The following is an 18,793-nucleotide window of genomic DNA, read 5'->3' on the forward strand; positions in this document are numbered from 1 at the left end:
TCTTTCTTCCTTTCTTTCTTTCTTTCTTTCTTCCTTTCTTTCTTTCTCTCTCTCTCTCTTTCTTTCTTTCTTTCTTTCTTTCTTTCTTTCTTTCTTTCTTTCTTTCTTTCTTTCTTTCTTTCTTTCTTCTTTCTTTCTTTCTTTCTCTCTTTCGTAACAATATGAGTTTGTTATCAGCTCACAGAAACACTGAATTTTCCTGGCAAATAAGTGGTATTTTAAACCCTCATAATTTATATACTCTTCTTTTTTCCCATCAAAAAAAAATTGCAGCCTATCAATTATACATGAAGCTGAATGTCTGAGGCCAGTAGAGCATGTGTTGGCTAAGAGAGTACATTGACCTTGAGCCAGATCACTTCTATAACAGAGATTATTCTCTATTTGCAAATGTCTGCCATTTTACATGCCCATATTATAGATGGAAGATAGTAGGGAAATGAAGAGTTATCCTAGCTGTATTTCTCCACACTCAAATTCAGTTTTTACATGCATCTTCTCCTTAAAACTCCGGCCTTCTGAATCCCTTCCCAGTTGCCAGGTCTCTTTCCATCATCTTTAGGCGGCTGGGTGGTCTAGTAGTTAGAGTACAGGGCTTGGAGTCAGGAAGATACAAGTTCAAATCCTGCCTCAAATATTGGCTATATGACCCTGGACAAGTCACTTATTCTCTCTCATCCTCAGTTTCCTCATTTGTAAAATGGGGATAAAATAGTAGTAATTCTTCAGGGTGGTCAAGAGGAACAAACAAGGTTATATTCATATTGTGCTTTACAAACATTAAAATAAGTGTTATATAAAGCCAGCTATTATTAGCAGCCTTTGCTGGTACAGTGAGAATCTCTGAGAAATCGAGATGAAAGAAGAACAGGTGGTTTTGAGATGAGGAGCATAATGTTCTTATCCCCAGGGATAGGAAGTCTCAATTATCCACATTATGTCACCTAATCCCAGAGCAAGAGTTTCTGGGGGAGATGAGGATTAGTTCATCTCCAAGAGAGGACTGAGGGTCATCAAAGACAGCCAGGACACCCAATCTGAGAAGAGGGACATAGCTTTGACAGCCAATGTGTCTATACTGGAGCGCTGTGTAAGTAATGAGGTATTCAATTCATTTCACCATAACCAACCTTTAGTTATCCCCTGATGTGTATGCAGAGCAAAATGCTTGCTGTTTTTTTCTTTTAAGCAATCGGGGTTAAGTAACTTGCTCAAGGTTACACGGCCAGTTATTTCTGGGTGTGGTGCTGAGTGTCCGAGCCCGGGATTCGATCTCCAGGTCGTCCCAACACTGGAGCCGGTACTCTTACTTGCTGAGCCAGCTGGCCTCCCCTACTGCTGTTGAGGAAGATTCAAAGTTTCAATCACACAGTCTCTCCCGTCATTACAATCTAAAAGGAGAATAAGATTTAAATATAATTAACTATCATATACAATATTATATAGTAAGTATATTTTGTTGAGTTGTTGAGTCATTTTTCAGTCATGTCTAACTCTTTGTGACCCCATTTGGAGTCTTCTTGGCAAGGATACTGGAATGGTTTGTCATTTCCTTCTCTTGTTTATTTTACAGATGAGGAAACTGAGGCAAACAGGGTTAAGTGATTTGCCCAGGGTCACACAGCTAGTAAGTGTCTGAGGAAGATGAGTCTTCCTGACTCCAGACCCAGCTTGTTAACCACTGTACCACCTAGCTGCCCCAATAAGTATAATTAACAAAGTATAAAACAAAATTCAAAGTGAAATCTGAGCACAAGATTGTTCCTGGGGGAATGGGTTTAGAGTTGGAAAATAGAGGGGAAAGTAGAGAAGGGGGGTGGGTAGAGAAGGGGATGAAGGGTGTTCTTCTTAGAAGAGATAGCATTAGAGTTTAATTTCAAATGATAAATGAGTTCATTTAAAAGATTCAACAAGTGAAGAAGAAGAAGAAGCCTGGAAGACAAATGAACCCAGCTCACAGGATGGCTGCTAGCACAGGTTCACCCTTGATCTTGTCAGACAGGAAAGACACTGAGCAGGGGTTAATAATCTTACTTGATTCTAGTCTAGTGTCTCAGAAGAGGATTGCTGACAATGGGAGCACAAACTCCTACAGCATTCCCTAATCACCCTCCTCAGAGGGGCCGCCGAGAAGGGGGGGTAACTACTCCTATGTCTCCATGGGGTCAGTCGAGACAGGCACAACAACAATCTGAATCCTCTCAAGCCTCAATGGGGGCCAGTTGAGGCAAACACAGTTCCCCGCCCCCAGCCTTGATGGGGGTCAATCAAGGCAAGCGCAGCATTCGTGTATTCAACCCTAAGTTTCCCCATTGCCTGACCAATGATCACCTGTTTTACAGGGGCAACAGACAAAGAAGGCACGTCACCAGCAACAGCCTCATGAGCTTACATCACCCCATCCCTGTATTTCACTGCGCAATTGCAGTGGATGGTTATACTATTTATCATTATGTAATACTGCACAAGCATGGTGGAGATGCTCTGAACCATAGTTATGGGACACTCATATCTAATACCTGGGGACAAGAGATTGTTTTGGTTAAGGATCCTGGGAAACTGAACTCCAGGAAACAATAACAAAAGTCCACTTTACACACATTAAAATTCACCTTCAGAGGCACCAAGGCATGAGAGTACAGGAGTTGTGAAAGACAGAGTAGGTCTGTTACATCTAGAGTGTGTGGAAGGAAGATAAGGTAGAAAAGGTAGAAAGACCCCAGATCGTGGTGGACCAGGAACACTAGGTAAAGAAATTTGAATTTTACTCTGTAAGTAATAGGGAGCCAAGAAAGACTTTGGAAGAGGGGAGTGACATCACCAGATCCATATATAAGGAGAATTAATGCAGCAGATCATAAAGGATGGATTGAAGGGGGAGGAAATATGGTGGTCATAAACTGGGGCCTCTATCAGATACAGCTGTTGTATTATTTCCTTGGCCTCCTTCCCAGCTGATTAGGGAACATGTGAACACAGCCCAGGCCATCTCCTCCGGGCTGGAAGCCACAACACTGCAGATCTTGGAGCAGTCATTGAATGAATTCATCCCCAGGTCAGTCTTACATTCCCCCAAAGGCTGGGCCTCTTACTCCATAGAGGGCCTCCCAAAACCACCTGAAGTGGGGACTCCTGCCTTTCCTTGGGAGGGGAGTAAGAGGGAGTAGGTGGGGAGGAGGAAATATTGCCACGTACCCACTGATGCCTGGGCCCTCAGGGCCTCAGCTTTGCCATCTATAACCCCAGGAATTGCCCGAGGCTCTAACCTGAGTGCTTGAACCCAGGCTTCATAGTCAGAATCACACTCTGCCCCCACTCCCACACTCCATAGAGTCCTCCTTTTTCCTGGGATTAGGGAAGGGACTAGGGGAAGCCCATGGTGGGATTGGCTGGGTGAAGGTCAGGTGAATTTCCTCTTTTTCATCTATTAAAGATTAAAATAGTTATTATAACCCATCAAGCTAGTATCTTTGTCAGGTCCTTGGGTGGAAAGCAGCCTGGAAACCTGACCTGAAAAGTCAAAGGATCTGGGTTTGAATCTCACTTTTGCTACTCACCACTTGTGCGATTTAGGGCAAAGGCCCTCTCTGAGCTTCAGTTTTCTCACCTGTAAAATGAAGGCATTGGACTATATACCAGCTCTAAGGTCCATGTTATCTAAATCTCATAATCCATGAACTCTCACACCAGTCCTGAGGGGAAAGGGAATATTATGTCTCCATTTTGAAGAGAAGGAAACTGAGGCCTAGAGAGGGGACAAAGCTCATTCAAGGTCACACAGTTAGTGACAGAGCTGGGAGCAGAAACTATGTTTTCTGTGTAACAGTATGTCTACGAGGAAGCCTTTGCCTAACATGGAAAAGTTTACCTGCTGGACAGCTGCAGGAAGAAAGGGGCACAACATGGCCTCCCTCTTCTCTTCTCTGACCCCCCACCTTTAAGAGGTGGAAACTGTCAGTCTGTTCCAGCCCATCTCCTTCTCCTCCTCTCACCTGGTTACCACCTCTAGTTACCAGCCCCAACTCTTCCCAGCAAGGGGGAAATCCTTGAATGTGTCTGCAGTAGAATAATGACCAGGTAGCCCAGCCTTCCCACCCCCCTCCAACAGGGCAGTAACTGTGATTAATCCCGATTTTGGCATAAGGGAAAAGAGAAATCAGTTTCATGCTTTTAAAAAAATCTGTTTTAAGAAGTATATAAAATATAAAAATCATTACGATTCTCCTTCATTTAGCTCTAGTGTCCTTATCTGGTATGAGTCCAACACAGAAGTGTGATTTTTTCTTTTTTTCTTTTCCTTTTTTTAAAATGTTTTGCTTTTTGGAGTGAAGGAAGGGCAGTTGGGGTTAAGTGACTTGCCCAAGGTCACATGGCTGGTTTTTTGAGTTAAGTGTCTGAGGCTGGATTTGAACTCAGGTCCTCCTGACTCCAGGGCCAGTGCTCCATTCACTGCGCCACCTAGCCACTCCTTTTCCTTCTTTTTTAAAAAGACGTTATGATTTTGTTGTTGTTTAGACATTTTTCAGGCATGTCAGATTCTTTGTGACCCCATTTTGGGATTTTCTTGGCAAAGATACTGGAGTGGTTTGCCATTTCCTTCTCCAGCTCATTTTACAGGTAAGGAAACTGAGGCAGAGTTAAGTGACTTGCCCAGGGTCACATAACTAGTAAGTGTTTGAAACCAGATTTGAACCCACAAAGATGTCTTTCTGACTCCAGGCCCAGCACTCTATCCACTGTACCTCCTAGTTACCCAGATATTATAATTATGCTTTCTTAAAAGAATCCCTTCACTTGTGATTAAAGTTCAAATCCTTCATCCTCCTTTCATCTACATACCCTGCCATCATTAGCCCTGCTTGTCTTTGACCTCTTTTATGAATCACTCACGAATCACTCACTGCTTTATCTAAGCAGGCCCTTCGGTGCTAATTAGAGAGAGATGTAAGTAAATCTGAAAGAACAGATAAGCTTTGGAACCAGTAACTCTGCCTGGGAAGGGGAGAGGAAAGGAGCAGGGAGAAGAAGAGAAGAACCGCCATCTCCATCTTTGTTTCTGGCACACATAGACCATCCTTCTGTCTCTTCTCAGCCCTGGGTGGCTATCTACATGGTTGATACCTCTCTCCATGGTGGAAGGTGAGGAGGTGGGGTACGGCTGTGGCAGCCTTTGCTCTCTCCTCCATCAGTACCCCACCTCCTCCTTTGTGAATTCTCTCCTGCGCAGTGACGGACAGCAATGCTGCCCCTTTAAGGATCACACAGCCACTGAGAACTCTTTATGCCACCTTGAACTGGTCTCCGCTACCCTGCCACACTTGATCACTAGAGCAGTGATGACTACCACCATTCAACCCATCCTGACACTTGTAGTGTTGTCCCAATGTATTCTGGGGTATTTTTTGGTTGTTCTAAAAAATTGTCACATTTAGGTTTTTTTTTTTGAGCAGTTGGGGTTAAGTAATTTGCTCAAGGTTACACGGCCAGTTATTTTGTGTGGGTGTTAAGTATCTGAGGCCAGAACCAATCCCGGGTCTCCTGACTCCGGGGCTGGTGCTCTTACTCACTGCGTCACCTGGCCACCCCTATATTTAGTATTGCTAATGTTAAATAGATACTTTTTTTATTTTTGTTTTACCAATGTACCTAGGCATTTATATTATATTATGTCATGGCATGTATCATATCACATCATATCATCATGTCATGCCATATCATGAAAATACAGTGGGTTTGGAGTCAGAGGACCTGAGTTCAAATACTGACTCTGACATTATTTGTATTACCTTGGGCAAGTAATTTCCCCTCCTCTCTGCCTCAGTTTCCTCCTCTATAAAATAAGGTGGTTGTTTTACATGGTCTCCAGCTCCTCTTTGACCCCTGGTTTGGACCGAGCAGTCACAGGACTTTTTTCCTCTTTCCCTCCTGTGCAGGTTTGAGGAGAGGTTCCTGGTCTCAGACACTGCGAAGGATCAGACCCTGTTCCTGCCCTACCTCTGTGCGTACATCACCGCCTTCCAGGAGCTGGAGTAGGTTTCATTGTCTAGGGAGGACACTCTCTAGGGGTTGGGAGGGAGGCGTACAAGGAAGCTGTTAGGTCAGTCTCTGGCCAAGGCCAAAATCCCTCCTCAGTCATCTTCCACTCAACAAAAGCTTATTAAGCAGTTCTCATGTTTAGAGTACTATCCTCAACTACGGGGATAATGCCAAGTTTAGGCATACCATGGTCTGTGCCTTCATCAAACTTACAGTCTGATAGAAGGATAAGGACTTAGTTATCTGAAAAATACCTGCAAAGTGTATTGGAGAGATGCAGAACAGGTCTCTGGAAGGCCTCAAGGATAAGAATTATGGAGAAGGTGTTCGAATGTGGTTTTAAAGGAGGAATTGAAATCATTGATTAGGAAGCCAACAGACATAGAGTGAGGTGAAGGGGAATTCCAAACATAGGGGAAGGTATGAACAGGAGCTTGGAGGCAGAAAAGGGCTGAACATGTCTGGGGAATAGAAATTAGGTGTTTGTTTGAAGTACAATGTGTAGAAGGAAGTAATAGGAGATAAAGTTGGAAAGGCAGGCTGGTGCCAGATGGCAGCAGGCCTCCAATATCTGGATGAAGAGCCTATACTGGCACTCAGCAGAGAGCCAGCAAAGATTTTTTTTTAGCAGAAACGTGACGAGTTCTATGCAATAGGAAGGTTATTCTGACAGCAGTATGAAGAATGGATTTAAGAGAGAATTGGAGGATAAAGATTCGACTTTCTGTTCCAATGTCTCTCTTCTCCCTCTCTACTTCCTTCTTTTTTATCTATCCCTCATCAGTGTGACTCAGTGGAAAAGAACCTTTGATTCCATTTTCCCCAGCCCTGGCAATAATTCACTGGGTGACCGACCTTGGACAGCGACCTTCATCTATGTGAACCTCAGCTGTAATAGGAAGTTAATGATAATTGTACCACGTGCCTTGCAGAATTTTGAGCAAAGAAATAGAAGCCACTACCATGACTCTTTCATGCAGCTCTGCAGGAGGCAGAGGAGGAGCAGACCTAGGCCCTGGCCCTGCCCCTTCTCTGTGGGAGCTCAGAGGCAGGTGCTCCAAACTAGGAGAGATAAGAAAGACCCGGTTAGGTCTAACCACAATACCAGGTGTGGATAATATTTGATTGACAGCTCAGCTACCCAATAACATGGGTGTAATGCTAGACGAGAGGGTGGGCAGTTCTTCCCACTATCCCAGAGAATCCCCTAGAAAGGAGTTAGCTCTTGGAACACAGACTCTTTCAACATTGTGAGATCATTAAAGATTAGCCTCCAGACAATGCTAGAGAGCTTGCTCACCTTCTACCTTCATCCTTGTTGGAGAAATCCACCCCAAGGGAGCATATGTGGTATCTTAGAAAAGCACTTGATTTCAAGTCAAGCGATATGCGTTCAAATTCTGGCTCTGCTATTTACTAGCTCTATGATAATGGCTAATTCCCTCCCTACCTCTGGGTCTCAGTTTTCTCATTCATGAAATGAGAGAGCATTGACCCAGATGATTTCTCAGGAATTGCCTGGATCACGTTCTGAAGCTGTACCACTTCAGTGCTTGGTTAGGAACAAGAATCACAAGATTTAGAGATAGAAGGATTACATGGGCCAATGATCTCAATTTACAGCTGAGGAAACTGAGGTTTAGAGAGGGCAACTCACAGAAAAAGCCTATTATCCAAGGCCCATGTTTCCAACTCTGTGGTGAGGGAATGAAGGAGCCATGGGAGAAGAATGTTCTTTGATTTTCCTGGGAATCTTTTACTTCTTTTGATGATTACTACACCAATCAATCCTATTTCTTTCTTCCTTCCTTCCTTCCTTCCTTCCTTCCTTCCTTCCTTCCTTCCTTCCTTCCTTCCTTCCTTCCCCTCTCTCTCTCTCTCTCTCTTCCTCTCCCTCTCCCTCCTTCCCTCCCTTCCTTCCTTTTTCTTTTTTTCTTTTTGGAGGGGTGAAGGCAGGGCAATTGGGGTTACCTAAGGTCACACAGCTAGTAAGTGATAAGTGTCTGAGGACAGATTTGAACTCAGGTCCTCCTGACTCCAGGGCTGGTGCTCTATTCACTGCACCACCTAGCCTCCCCTAGATCCTATTTCTATGGCACTTTATAGTACCATAAATACTCTCTCCATAAACCCCTATGAAGGAAGACATGCAAGAATTTTTATCCCTCTTTTACAGATGAGGAAACTGAGTCTCAGAGAGGGATAGTAACTTGCTCAGGGTCACAAAGTGAGCCAGGGGCAAAGGTGGAACTTGAACCCAGGTACCTTCATTCCCCATTTAGTACTTTTTCCAATTGGGTGAAATTTAGAATTATACCCTCACCCCTCACTTGCCTACTAGCCTATGAGCTTAGGGGACTCAATTTTATCCATCCCTCTGCAGGATTTGAAGTCAGAAGATCTAGGTTTGAATACCAGTTCTGCAGTTACTATTTAGTGGGGCAACTCACTCTTTCACTGGGACTCAGTTTCCTGACCTGTAAAATGAAGTGGATGGGAAAGATGATCTCTAAATTTAAATTTCTAAATCTAAAGATAATTTCTTTGTCTACTTCAGATCTTGTAAGGGCTCTCCCACCACCCCTACCTCCCATACAAATACCATCAGGGTTGTTGCTTTGGGATCTCATAAACATATCATATATGTTACCTCCCCCCCCCCCCCTCAATGCTCCCTTCCATCCCCTACCCCGCCCTGCCACTTCTGCCCTCCTCCCAAAAACCAGCTTCCTACAGTCCCTCAGTCACTATTTCTAGACTCCTGGGGCTGGTTCCCCTACCTGCAATACTAGTCTAGGCCTCAAGGTGGCAGAAGGCATCTGGGAATCATTAGTCTAAAATACTGAGAATCAATGGACTGAAGAATCCCCAAGACCTTCTATAGCCAGAAGTTCAAGGAGGTCCTTGAATTCCCATGTTCCTAGTCCTGGACAATGGGAGATTATAGAAGGGGATCATTCTGGGTTCTTTCAGGAAGATTGCAATTTAGAGTAGACAAGAGAAAGAGACCCAACCCCTGCCTTCAGAATGCTTGTAGTCTAGCTAGAGGAGAAAGGTGCATGAAGGTGGGATAGTACACAGCCAATAAGGCCAGTGAGGGATACCATAAGGTATAGAGAAATTCAGAGAGTGGAAGGACCATCCTACACTAGTATAACCAGGCCTGGCTTCCTGAAGAAGGTGGTATGAGCTGAGCCTCAAGGGAAAGGCAGGTTTGTGACAAGGGGATTACTGTCTCCTTGCTCAAGGAAGGAGAATGGCATTTTAGGTGAGGAGAATGGCTCAAAAACAAAGAAAGGTATAAATGAACCAAAGGTATATATGGCATAATGAATAAGTAGGGCTTGATGAGACATAGAGATGTATTGAGTAGCATGAGATAAGCCTGGAGAAGCAAAGAAGTCATCCTACAGAGGGCTTAAATACCAGGTTAAGAGGTTTGTATTACATGGAATAAAAGAAGAAATAGAGAGCCATTGAAAGTTGTTGATCAGGGAACAACATTAGACAACAAGCATTTATTACAAACCTAATAAGTGTCAGTCACTGGGTCACAAAGGCAAAAGTGAATCATTTCCTGCCCTCAAGGAGCTCCTATTCTAATGGGGAGACAACATATATATATATATATACACATATAAAATATACCCACATACAACATACACACATAAAATAATGTAACCTGAGATTCAGGCCTGGACCATTTGCATAAAACTTTTCACCAACAAGGAAGTCTTATGAAAATGATCCAGGCCTGAATTTTTGGTTACCTATACAAAGTACATACTCAGCAGACACATGGTCTGGCTCAGAGCTAGGCATTATGAATTTGATTTTGGCAGTCTTTGGAAGGGTGTATTGAAGAGGGGGAAATAGGAGGCTGTGGAGCAGGAGAGGGGGATGGAAAACCTAGAAAGCTTTGACCAAATGAGGAGAAAAGAGCCTTAGGGGGGTGACAGTGTGAGTATAAAGATGGAAACAAATTTAGGAAATGGAAGTAACCAAAACATTGCTTCACAGTGGATTGAATGTAAAGATGCATATAGCACAGAAATGCTGCAGAAGTTGAGAGGATAAGTAAAGCAGGATCAAGCACTTTAGGCCAAGGCATTCATAGGCATAGAATTTAGAAATTACATTTTGTCATTGTTGCTGTCAGTCATTTCAGTCATGTTCTATTCTTTGTGATCCCATTTGGGGTTTTCTTGGAAAGGATACTGGAGTGGTTTGCCGTCTCCTTCTCCAATGGGCTAAGGCAAACAGAGTTTAACTTCCCAGAGTCATGTAACTAGTGGGTATTCTGAGGCCAGATTTGAATTTATGCCTAAATGCTTTGACCACATAATAAGAAGATGGAACTAATTGGGAAAGACTCTGATGTTGGGAAAAGATTGAAAATAAAAGCAAAAGAGAACAGTAGATTATGAGCTGGATAGATAGAGTCATGGAAACAACAAACACGAACTTGGACAGACTTCTTAAGAGATAGTAGAAACATGACTAATGTGGAAAGAGGATTAACATGATTGTACATGTACAGTCTACGTCAGATTGCTTGCTGTCTTGGGGAGGAGAGGGAGGGAGAAAAATTCAGAACTGTAGCATCAACCACACTGGCATACCCAGGATGGCTGCTATCACAGATTCTTAGATAGGAAAGATGGCTATTTAAGTGGCCAACAATCTTTTTTAATTACATTCACTAGTTCAGGGAAAAGGTCAGCACCCTGAACTTCAGAGAAAATACAAGCAGAGAAATAAAGACCAACAGACTGTCTGTCTGTTGAGGAGTCAGGAGGACCTGAGAATCAACAATACACTTTACATGCATCCCTGGATCGAGAGAGCCTTTACATCTGAGCAGTTGGGGAGCTCTGAACTCCCTCTGAACTGAACACTCTGAACTGAGTGGCCATATGGCCACTCAGAATCTCAACCAGGGAATTACAAGATCCTTCTGATAAGCGAGCCCCCAAAGCAAAATACCAACTCAGAGTATTTATATACTTCTCAGAACCAGAAGGTACCCTCTGGACTCTGTGCCTAATTAGAAATTAGTGAAAGGTGTGAAAGCTTTCCTACAAGCAAGCCTCTCCTAAGCAAACTTTCCTTAATGGGCTCCTTGTGAGGCCTATTAATGGACAGGGAAGATCTTAAATTTCATTAATATTACAAGAACTCAAAATCTTATAAAAGTGATGTTGAAAACTATCTTTACATGTAGTTGGAAAAAATACTATTAAGTTAAAAAAAAGAGAGAGATAGTGGAAGATAGAAGGGCCTGCTATGGTGCATGGGGTCATGAATACTCAGACAGGACTGAATGACTGAACAACTTCTTGTCTCCAGACCCAGTACTCTATCCACTGAGATAAACTAACTGCCTCAGAAATTATATTAAGTATCATCTATTTCCTCTTCTTACTCCTTTTTTTTTTTTTTGCAGTTAAGGAAATTGAGGCCCAGAGAAGCTAAGTAACCTGTCCAAAGTTATGTAAATTGTAACATAAATTTGAATTCAGATCCACTGTTTTTATCCACTATCTTTTATCTGGATCTATTGTTTTTAATTTATCATGCTGTTGTTTCAGTCGTGTCTGACTCTCCATTATCCCATTTGGAGTTTTCTTGGTAAAGACACTGGAGTGGTTTGCCATTTCCTTCTCCTGCTCATTTTATAGATGAGGAACTGAGAGAAATAGGGTTAAGTGACTTGCCCAGGGTCACACAGTTAGTAAGTGTCTCAAGTCCTCCTGACTCCTCATTTTCCATGAGTTCAATTATTATCTCTATAAAATTATTTCCAGATTTATATATCCAGCCTCAGTCTCTCTCTCTCTCTCTCTCTCTCTCTCTCGTTCTAATCCAACACCATGAACTACCTATCAGACTACCTATTTGAAAGTGGATGTCTCATAGGCATCTCAAACTCAACATATCCAAAAGAGAACTTTCTTTCATCTAGGCCCCATGCCCTTCTGAAACATCACCATTATTTATCAAGGTTATCACCATTCTTAACTCCTCACTCTCCATCATCAGAATATCCAATCAGTTACCAAATTTTGTTGTTATTACCACAATTTATCCTTCTTTCCAATCATACAGCCACCATCCTAGTATAGGCCCTCATCACCTCTCAAGCAGACTAAAATACTAGCTTCCTAATTTGTTTTCCTGCTTCAAGTTTTTTTCTTTTTTTTTGGAGGCAATCAGGGTTAAGTGACTTGCCCAGAGTCACACAGCTAGTTAAGTATCTGAAGTCAAATTTGAACTCAAGTCCTCCTGACTCAAGTCTCTTCTCCCTTCAATCCATCTTCTATACTGCTCCCAAAATAATTTTCTTAAAGTTCAAGTCTGACAGTCACCCCCTACTCAATAAATTCCAATGACTCCCTATTACTTCTAGAATAAAATATGGAGTCTTCACAACTTAGCCCTTTCTTACCCTTCCAGTCTTATACATTCCACCCCTCCACTTACTCTAGTAGCCACCCTAGCCTGCTCACTGTTCCTTACACAAGTTACTCCATTTCCCACTTCCATGCCTTTGTATCGGCTTTCTCTCATGCCTGGAATCTTCATCTTCATCTCTACCTCTCAAAACCACTGCTTTCCTTTTAAGACTCAGCTCAATTTCCATCTTTAGTAGAATACATCTACTGGTTGTCCTCCGATGACTAGGTTACCTTGAGTTTCTTTGTGTCTGTATCTGTACACGTGGTCATGTTTCTTGAATGCAGGGACATGGTTTTTTTTTGTCTTTTCATTGCTAGCACCTAGCCCAGTGACTGGAGCATAGCAGAGCTCAATAAATGCTTATTGGTGACTGAATGATTGAACAAAGGAGTGAAGCTTCTCTGCCTCTCATTCCATTTTGTCCCATCTGGTCCTGTTCATATTTACCTTGTGGTCTAGCTTGGCCAGTGATTCTCTGCATGACCTTGTCCTCTTTCTCTCTCCCCTAGGAACCTTACCTTCCTCTGTAAAAATGAGGAAGTTGGGCAAGATAGCTTCCAATCTTCCTCCCAGCTCTGATATTCTTTATGGTGTGGTGTTCAGAGCAACCACAGAGCAGGCCATGCCAAACTCTCCTCCCCCAGCCACCAGCTGCCCTTTTGAGGTTTTTTCTCTCACATGCTTCCCAGGCACACCCCAAAACAATCATTTATAGCTGAACCAAGCCTATAATTCTGGAATTTTCCAGCCCAGAGCCCTCCCTTGTTGGCAGGCATCAGATGGGCATGAAACTAGCATTGTCATTCTCAGAGCAGGGGAAGATTAGGGAACCCTGGGTGGAGATTTTTTGTCTGGAGATCCAGGAACCTGTGGGGGAGGTAGTTCCCTGTCTGTGGTACTCTGTTTCAAGGTCCACGTGGTACCCACTGTGACTTTACCTAGATAACCTCTCTTAATTCAAGTCTTTTCTTCCTCTCCCCATCAAAACTGACCCCAGGTTTCCTCTCCCATCCCTGCAGGGTTTCATTCCCAGGCCTGTAACAGTGACAATTAACAAGGTTGCTTGGAGGCAGCCCCGTTAAGGCTGAGCGCTCAGGCCTTCAAAGCAGCAAGCTTGGATTCTAGTTCTAGCTTTGCCATTGACTCTCTTTATAACTTTAGCAAGTCAGTTCTCTTCTCTGTTGCCTCAGTTTCCCTATCCATAAAATAGTCATAATAGTCTTTCTGTTTTATGGAGGCTCTAAGCATTTTCCTCTCAACAACCCCATGAGATAAACAACAAAAGTCACTTTACACAAAGTGGAGTCTCAAAGAAGGGGGCTTGGCTTGCCCAAGATCAAAGAAGCTAATAATAAATAGAGGAGCCGTGATTGGAAAATTAATGTGCATATTTCAGTGTACTATTGTGCCTCCATGGGCTTTGACTAATTGAGAGAAGTACTGTGTGGTGGTGAAACAAGTGTTGTTAGATTTGGAATCAGAGAAATGGGGTTCATTTTCAGTTCTGTTATTTACAATGGCCTTGTGACCTTGGGCAGTTCTTTAATGTCTCTGGGCCTGAGTTTCCTGAGCAGTTATGGGGAGAGGATGGGAAGGAAGAAGTTTGACTAGCTGTCCTTTGAGGTCCCTTTCAGCCCTAAATCGAGAGCACAGCAGTCCCAAAGGTCCTTTCCAGTTCTAATGTTCCACGAGGCTCACTATGCTCTCAGACCATTGTTTCAAGAGGATAAAAGGGGTGGCAATTACAGATCTCAAAGTACAGAAGAGTGTCTGATTGAGTGGACACAGTCGGATAAGGCCTTCTCCCCTTCCCAGACTCCTGCACCTTGCCCAGTGCTAGGAGGCTCACTTGCTCCTGGCTTTTTCTCTCCAGGACCAACCTACCAGCCAAATTCCCAAGCAGCTTTAAGAATGTGGGAACGACACTGTCTGGGGTGATAAGCAGGTTCAAAAAGCAAATACTGATCCATTTGCATCGAGAAACACAGGTAAGGTCTTTGATTCTAAATTCCTAGACTCGTTATCTGCTCCAGTGGCATCAGATGGAAATGGAGGTCACCAAACCATTCTTAAGGATGACTGCATGACCCACAGGTAGACCCAGCTATGGAATGAGCAGGAATACATAGGGCTTCTGACCAGCCAGAATCCACACTGATCTTTGACAAAGGCCAGGGTGGAGGATCTTGGCAAGTGGCAGGGGTTTTCTGGTAAAGATGGAAAAGACATGGGAAAGTTTTTCATTTTCCTCTCATTAGGGATAATGTCTGTTTACAAAGAGCCCTTAGTTATAAGAGAGACAAAAGAAGAAGTTGCCTAGGTCCTGTGACAAGAGGTGGTATCCAAAAGGAGTTTGCGTGGGAGAAGAGATAATATATGGGTAGAGACAATGTATAAGAGGAAGCAGTGTGTCAGAGGAGGCACGAAACAGTGTACACTATGTGAAGTGGGTCCACAAATCCTTATTATCTAAACTAAACTGGGCCCTCACTATTGCACAGCAATCCTTTTAACCATCTCTGAGTCTTCATCTCACTAGCCAGAAAAGTTGCTTCTAAAACTTTTCTCTCTTCAAGACTCCAATTATACTCCCATGCCCTCTCCTCTAAACATATGACTTTGTCTCCTACTTGGCAGACAAGTTTGAGGTCATTCATTGTGAGCCCTCTTCTCTCCCATTCTCCATACTCCAAAACCTGCCTACGTCTTCACTCACCCTTTTCCCCTTCCCCGAAGGCTCTGAGAATGAAGCAAATGTCTCTTCTCCTTGCCAAAGCTAACTCATTTTATTGTGCCCATGATTATTGAAAAAAATCCTGAGAGACCTCATTTTGGGGTAATGTGATCATCTTATTAATAAGGCCAAGATATCTATTTTCTTTAAGCAATTGGGGTTAAGTAATTTGCTTAAGGTTACACGGTCAGTTATTTTTTGTGTGGGTGCCAAGTATCTGAGGCTGGAACCGATCCCAGGTCTCCTGACGCCGGGGCCAGCGCTCTTACTCACTGCGCCACCTGGCTGCCCCACCAACATATCTATTAATAAATGGAAGGTCATTTGGCCCTCTCTCTTAGAACAAAGACTCCTCATGGTGGTGGGTTCACAGTTTATATGCCCTTTTAAAGAGTGGGTGTTCCTGAGGGGTGGCAATCAACTCCGACTGGTGAACAATTAATGAGAAAATGAATATTACAATGAGAAGCTGAGCTATATTACAATGAAGGTCTTACAGAACATGACTTAGATTACCCAAGTCTTGGTCAGAGAGACTTATCAGTTTCCACATTACCTGTCTGGCAAAAGGGAGGATCTACATTTTCCCAGGCCTTTCTTAGCAAACACAATGATCAGAAATATACTCATTAGCCCAAACTTAGAACTTCTTTTACTATCTGATTAGATCTTGACCTGGGTAAATCTTTAACAGAGATTTCCTACACTGGTTGGCTTTTGGATGTGGAAGTAGAAAGGGGGAAAAACCTTGGTTTTGATTGAATAATTAGTTATTAATACCAGAGAGAAATGATCATTTTTCACATTCCTTTTGTTTTATCCCCTCCTTTGGGAACTTCCTATATTTATCATTCTCTTTTTCTCATCATCACTGCTTCCTTCCCTGCTATCTACAAATATGGTTAAGTCTTGCCCATCCTTAAAAACCCTTGACTTCACCCTGCCACCCTTATAAGCCTTTGTCCCACGTCCCTCCTTCCCTTTGACCACCAGGTTCCTAGAGTCACCTATACTTAAGCTGTCTCTATTTCTGTACCATTCCCTCACTTTTTAATTCCATGCAACATACTTCTGCTTCCTGTTTTCTCCAAAGTGATAGTGGTATCTTAACTGCTAAATGTAATGGCCTTTCCTCAATCCTTTTCCTTAGTGATTTCTCTCTAGCTTTGGAAACTATTGACCTATTCAATTCAATAAACATTATTAAGTTCCTACTATGTGCCAGGCTAAGTACTAAACACTGGGGATAGAAATAAAAGTTCCTTCCCATCAAGGAACTTACAATGAATGGAATGGAGGAAGACAACACCCAAAAGAAAGTTGGAAAACTGGGTTGGCGGGGAGGACTCTGAGGGTCCCTGAAGTCAGGCCATTATGTTCCAAGGAATTCAGACTAAGAAGAGCTGCAGAGGGAAAGTAGAGTAAGTGGCAAAGTCTAGATTCTGCCCTTATGAAGGGAAAGTTTCAGAGGAGAAGTTTAATGTTCTACCCTCCAGCCCTCCAATCAAAAGAGAGAAGGGGCTGAGGGAGCTGGGAAGGTGTTGAGTATCCAAGGCTAAGTTAAAGAGCGTGATGAAATTTCTGGTGATCAGCTTATCCAGAACTTCTCCCCCACCCACCCCCCCTTAGCCTACTGTCTTCTTTTGGCTATCCTGACAGTATCTTCGCAAGTCTCCTTTGCTGGTTCATTATCCATCTCCCATCCTCTAAGTATAGGTATTCCCCAGGGCTTAGTGTTAGATAATCTTTTTCCCTCTCTCTATATTCTGTCTCTGTCTCTCTGTCTTTCTGTCTGTTTCTCTCTCCCTCCCTTTTCCTCTCTCATCCTCTCTCTCCTTTCTTCCTCTCTCCCCATTCTTCCCCTCCTCTTCCTCCTCCTCCTCTTCTTCCTCCTCCTCCTCCTTCCTTCTCTCTCTCTCTCTCTCTCTCTCTCTCTCTCTCTCTCTCTCTCTCTTTCCCTTTCCCACTCTCCCTCTCTCCCCCCCTCATTTGTCAACCTCATTAGCTTCCATAGGTTCCATTATAATCTCTATGCAGATGAATCCCAGATCTATATATTCAGCACTAAACTTTCCCATGAATTCTAACCCCAGATCTCTAACTCTCTGCTGGGCATCTCCACTTGGACTTCCTATCGGTACCTCAAATCCAACCTGTCCAAAACAGATTATCATCTTCTCCCCCAAACCTCCTCCTGTTGTAGGCACTATTACCATTATGCAAATTAAGAGGGAAGTTGAATTCTAATGAATGGCATACAACTACTTTAGGATGGGTTAGAATGGCTTGTTGACATAGCCAAGCAAATTCAGTCAGGCACAGAGCAACATGAGACCTGTCTCCCCCACCTACAGGGCAGCATGCTTTGGTTGATGACCCAGATGAACAGTGAGATCTTCCTACAGCAGGAGGTTCAGAGTTTCACAAAGCCTAGGTTTACATGGGAATTTTCAGACAAAAAGTCTTTCACGGCAGCTTTCACATCAGGGCCAAGGAACATGAACTAGTAGCAAAAGGATGGGAAGTCCCTAAAATTTAATCAATTCAGAATGAGAAAGGTGGAATTATAAGTATTTTGTATTGGCAAACTTGCTAGAGACTTTCAGCAACGAGATCTAACTAGATCTGGGTGCAATTTAAATCTTAAGCACCCCAGACCTGGGGAACAAGAGACAGTCTAGGAGACGGGAGCCATCAACTCCTCTGGTGACTCAATTATTTTCCTGGTCAGGAGGTTTAAAACTTCAGGGCCATCTTGGATTTTTCACTTCTCATGTTCATATCCAATCAGTTAGTTGCCAACTCTTTGTACATTTGTGTATTATATATTATTATATAAAAAGAATACATCATGTTAATAATACATACATTGTATATTAATGATATGCACATGTAACATGCATGTATATTTCTGTGTATATGTATTGAATATATGAACAATGCATTGTATAGTGTATGTAATATATAACACAAAATATACATATTGTGTTAATGTATATATAATGTATTACACACATATGAATTATACATGTATATAAAATATACACACAAATATGTGTCTACATCACACAGATATAAAAAATATATAATATATAGACATAATTTATACTACCCATATAAATAATATGTGTGCAAGTCCATACGTGTTATATTTATATATGTATTATCTATAAATAATACACATGTAATATATGCAAATATAACATGTGGCTTATGTATGTATGTACATACATGACCACACATTTATAATATATACATATAAATATAATATATTGTATGTGGCATGTGAATATGTATACATTAAATATACACATGTATACATATGTATATTTAATGTATATGTGTACATATATATCACAATGGGGATACTATAGGTTCATTATAAATACACATTTCCCTCTTATCCCCCCACTCTTGTGCAAGCTATACCCATTCTGTATATGTATATATGTATATATATATACACACACACATCTACATCTATATCCATCTCTATATATCTCTGTCTGTCTATCTATCTATCTATCTATCTATCTATCTATCTATCTATCTATCTATCTATCT

The 18,793-nt window shown here is 42.4% G+C and overlaps 1 protein-coding gene across 1 annotated transcript in view; it reads left to right on the forward strand.

Moving 5' to 3' along the window:
* The window catches only part of EXOC3L4 (exocyst complex component 3 like 4), a 48,420-nt gene that overhangs the window by 20,025 nt on the left and 9,602 nt on the right, over window positions 1-18,793 (forward strand). The window contains exons 6-8 of the mRNA XM_069103759.1: window positions 2,955-3,055; window positions 5,934-6,029; window positions 14,369-14,483. Of these exons, the coding sequence (XP_068959860.1) occupies window positions 2,955-3,055; window positions 5,934-6,029; window positions 14,369-14,483 (312 nt within the window). The remainder of the gene's footprint in view (window positions 1-2,954; window positions 3,056-5,933; window positions 6,030-14,368; window positions 14,484-18,793) is intronic.

The sequence above is a fragment of the Petaurus breviceps genome, unplaced genomic scaffold (assembly GCF_028583685.1).
Source record: "Petaurus breviceps papuanus isolate PSGF00001 unplaced genomic scaffold, PetGlider_PUasm1.0 64, whole genome shotgun sequence".
Taxonomy (NCBI): Eukaryota; Metazoa; Chordata; class Mammalia; order Diprotodontia; family Petauridae; genus Petaurus; species Petaurus breviceps.